This window comes from Ceratina calcarata, unplaced genomic scaffold (assembly GCF_001652005.2).
Source record: "Ceratina calcarata isolate Rehan_Ccalc_2016 unplaced genomic scaffold, ASM165200v1 scaffold61, whole genome shotgun sequence".
Classification (NCBI taxonomy): Eukaryota; Metazoa; Arthropoda; class Insecta; order Hymenoptera; family Apidae; genus Ceratina; species Ceratina calcarata.
Window position 1 is genome coordinate 36,974 of NW_017177343.1, and position 3,556 is coordinate 40,529.

At 32.0% G+C, this 3,556-nt stretch overlaps 2 protein-coding genes across 4 annotated transcripts in view; one reads left to right on the plus strand and one right to left on the minus strand.

Annotated features, from left to right (window-relative positions):
* The window catches only part of c12.2 (von Willebrand factor A domain-containing protein c12.2), a 14,958-nt gene extending 13,755 nt beyond the window's left edge, over positions 1-1,203 (minus strand). The window contains exons 1-4 of one of the 2 annotated variants that reach the window (XM_018033057.2): positions 971-1,203; positions 813-893; positions 309-730; positions 66-230 (exon numbers count right to left, since the gene is read on the minus strand). In XM_018033057.2, coding sequence (XP_017888546.1) covers positions 66-230; positions 309-730; positions 813-893; positions 971-1,079 — 777 coding nt within the window. In that variant the 5' untranslated portion in view covers positions 1,080-1,203. Of the gene's footprint in view, positions 1-65; positions 231-308; positions 731-812; positions 894-970 lie in introns of those variants that run through there. The other variant, XM_026817738.1, reaches the window with a different exon arrangement.
* Positions 1-3,158, plus strand: part of LOC108630005 (THAP domain-containing protein 2-like) — a 17,418-nt gene extending 14,260 nt beyond the window's left edge. Inside the window, exons 2-5 of one of the 2 annotated variants that reach the window (XM_018033048.2) lie at positions 1,718-1,961; positions 2,116-2,278; positions 2,360-2,440; positions 2,526-3,158. In XM_018033048.2, coding sequence (XP_017888537.1) covers positions 1,864-1,961; positions 2,116-2,278; positions 2,360-2,440; positions 2,526-2,801 — 618 coding nt within the window. In that variant the 5' untranslated portion in view covers positions 1,718-1,863 and the 3' untranslated portion in view covers positions 2,802-3,158. Of the gene's footprint in view, positions 1-1,711; positions 1,962-2,056; positions 2,279-2,359; positions 2,441-2,525 lie in introns of those variants that run through there. The other variant, XR_003389803.1, reaches the window with a different exon arrangement.
* Positions 3,159-3,556: the final 398 nt, after the last annotated feature.

Here is a 3,556-nt window from a genome sequence, read left to right on the forward strand (position 1 = left end):
AACAAACTATATTTTATTTAAAAATGTTATAAAGCCAGGAGAAAATATGATTTAAATGTACTCACTTGAAAAGTTGGTGGTGAAATGTGTCTGGCTTGAAATCTAGACCTGAGTGGTGGGTCAAGTGGATGACCAGGATACTTTGGTGAAGGCATACCAAGTGCGATAACTCTAAAATCTTCGCTGACTCTAACAAGCCTCCAGCTATCCAGCTCCTCTTGGCTATGATTCTGAAAATACCAATAATCCAATTGTATCAATCACTTAGTAATATGAAATAAATGAATGCATTGTACAAATATTAATACCTGAAGTAACTTATCATAACGTGTTGCTGGCACAAGAAACCTGCCATCCTCTAAATGCATTTCACGATTTTCTAGTAAATTATTCAAGATAGGAAGTACATTTCTTTCAGCCTTCTCAACACCCTCAATAATTAGAATCCTCCCATTTATGGCAGCCCTCACAGCAGTTTGGTCATGATAATATGCAGTACTGCTTTCTATCTCTCTTCTTTGCTTCAGATCTGACTCTGTTGTATCTCTTGAAAGTGCAATAAACTCTACTTCACGTTCTGTGAGTTCTAGATAGGCCAGAGCTAATTTCCTACGTCTAGTTCCTGGTCCACCAATTAAAAAAATATCCTGAGACAAAACATCTTTTTGAAGCATCCATTTTAAATGTTTCAACATAGATAAGTCTGCCTCTTGACCGCTCTTATTTATCACTGTAATCACAAATATTATTTATTTGTTATTTCCCTCCAAAAATGAAATAAACAATGTATAAAACAAACGTGTTCAACTTACAGTATTTTCGAGGTACATATTCAGGTTTCTGTGATAATTTCACTTGTTTTGAAACGTCACCAATGGTAACTATCACATTCTCTATAATAATAATATTACTAATACGCATTAATAATGAGACGTTGTTGAGAAAAATAATCTATCTTTATTTATTTTACCTGATTTGTAACGGGCTAAGATAGAAAGGTTAGGGCGTAACGCTTTTGACATTGTCAAAACTCTAGATGCTATTGACATGCGGTGAAAATTGCAAGACACGTATGACATGATTTTGTTTCTAATTAACTTTCATTGAAACACTAGAGAAATCATAAAAAATTAGGTTTTCCTTAAAGAATACATATGTTTATGAAAGGTACTTAAACAGAATAGGTTATCATAATTGATCGTCAGTAAACTAAGCACTACGATCAAAGTTCAATAGGTAACAAAAAATGGGAGGTATTCTATGATATCGTAATTAATTGTAATATCAACGTTATTTTCCATATTGACGTAATATGTACATTTTAAAAAAAAGGAAACAATTCAAATGTACAGATGGAATGGGGATAGGACATTTTTCAGAATTTTAATTCTCAACATCATCTTCCAGTTAGCTTTTTATTCATTTTTGGTGATTGTCATTACAGTTGTACAGTTTATTCTTCAATTTGAAACAAGTCTCGTCGAAAACGAACATAAGCCCGTATGGATTTTTGGGGCGTGCGCACTGGAAGTTACTACAAGTTACTAGTAGCAAAACTGATTTCGAAAATAAAATATTACGTTATCTGACTGCATGATATTTGAAATAATCATTCAGTTAGTGTACTTGAACGTACAAACAATTTTTCTATATTTGATTCATTATCTAGAAAAAATAATATTTCACTCTATTTCTCATTGGCCCTGTCCGGGACCAGCTCGTGCAGAATCTGCACTGCAGATCTCTGCTGATGTCCATGGTACTGTTTACGACTGTTGATGACCATACGTGCATCCAAAATGATAAAAAAGTAAGCTTCCGATTTACAAGTTTCATTTTACGAATTGACTTTAAAAATTGAAAATGCCGAGTTGCATGGTGGAATTCTGCAAGAATAGGACTTCTACTAAAAGTCGTAAACAGGAAGATCTGGAAAAAACAGTGAAGATCACTTTTCATGTGTAAGTATATTTAAAAAATTACTTTTCATGTGTAAGTATATTTGATCGTGTTACAAATTCGTCTAATAATTTATTATAAACGATACTGTCCCAAGGTGTTTGATACTTTCCTTAAAAAATAGTTTTAATGGAATTGTAAAAATAAATTTCATAGACTTCCAAAAAATAACATCAGACGTCAATTGTGGCTAAAGAGTCTACAATTGGATGAGGCGTCTATCTCTAAACGACCGGTAGTATGTTCTCTTCATTTTAAAAATGAAGATTTTGAATGTTCTTCATTCTCTAGGAGACTGCTACCACATGCAATACCTTACGTATGTAATATTTTATTTAGGTTTAAAAATAAAACGTTTATATTGTATTTAAGATTTGTAAATTGATTTTCATGCCTATAGATAATAGTTCCAAACGATATATGTGAAAGGAGCATAGATACGCACATGGAAATAGAAGACAAAGAAAATTCATCTCTTAATGTATGTTTTTATAGTTACTATGTATTACATGACCTTTACTGGAAAAGGAGAAATCATTTTACCAAAATACTTTTTTTACTTCTAGCTCAATTTGTCATTGGACGACGGTACTACTTCGAAAATGCAAAAAACAGACAAATCAACTGAAATGAACGTGTCGTATGTAAATAGAGGAACATCTGTATCGCCAGAGAGAATATTTAATTGCCCAAAGAAAATTTATCAGTTAAGGAAACTTATGCACAAAATGAGAAGGAAGCATGCACAAGAAGTACGCATATTGAAGCAAAGATTACAAAGAAAAAGTACAAAAATTGCAAGCCTGAAAGTAATAATATGGAAAGTGAAAAAGAAATTGTAATTATTATAGTTAAAACGAATTTCAAAGTAGCTAATGGTTACTGGAATAGTCCAAGGAACTGAGTGGCTAAACAAGAGTGTGTGAGTGAATGTAATAAGTGCAATCGATAACAATTTTTACTAACGCTGCTGTGATCATATAGAACAAGCAAGGTTGTATGGAAATCAACGTGATATGTAGTACGATCTGGTCTATAATCAATTTATGTAATGCATATTACGAATCTTAGTCCCTACCGTTAGTCCTTATTTTATACATAAAGCTTGTAACATTGTATGCCGATGTCGGGACGACAGGGATATATTTAGATATTTTCTTATCTCATCTAATAGAAATTGTGAAGCATTCATCGATAAATCGTTTTTCTATATCAGTCCATTCAATCTTTTAATCTTTTAATCTTTCTCACATCGAGACCTCCTTTAATTAGGAGATATCTTCTTAGCCCCTACCGCATTCCTTTCAAAAATAACTGCGGTTACAAGAACATATTAAACACTGAACGAAAATGGAATTAGTCAAAACTGAATTAACTTAAAAAACCTAAAACAAATCCGATGAATTATTGTAGTTTATTGATATAATTTCCAACTGTAATTTATGAATATAAATCCTGTATCTTCTGCAGATGCAGAGAATATACTTATACTAAAAAGCTGAATGCTTCCTCAAATGAAAGCCTTATTGTATAACGATTCTAAATGTAACAAAATGAGAAAAATATTTCATGAATAGTTATAGACTCAAGTTATACA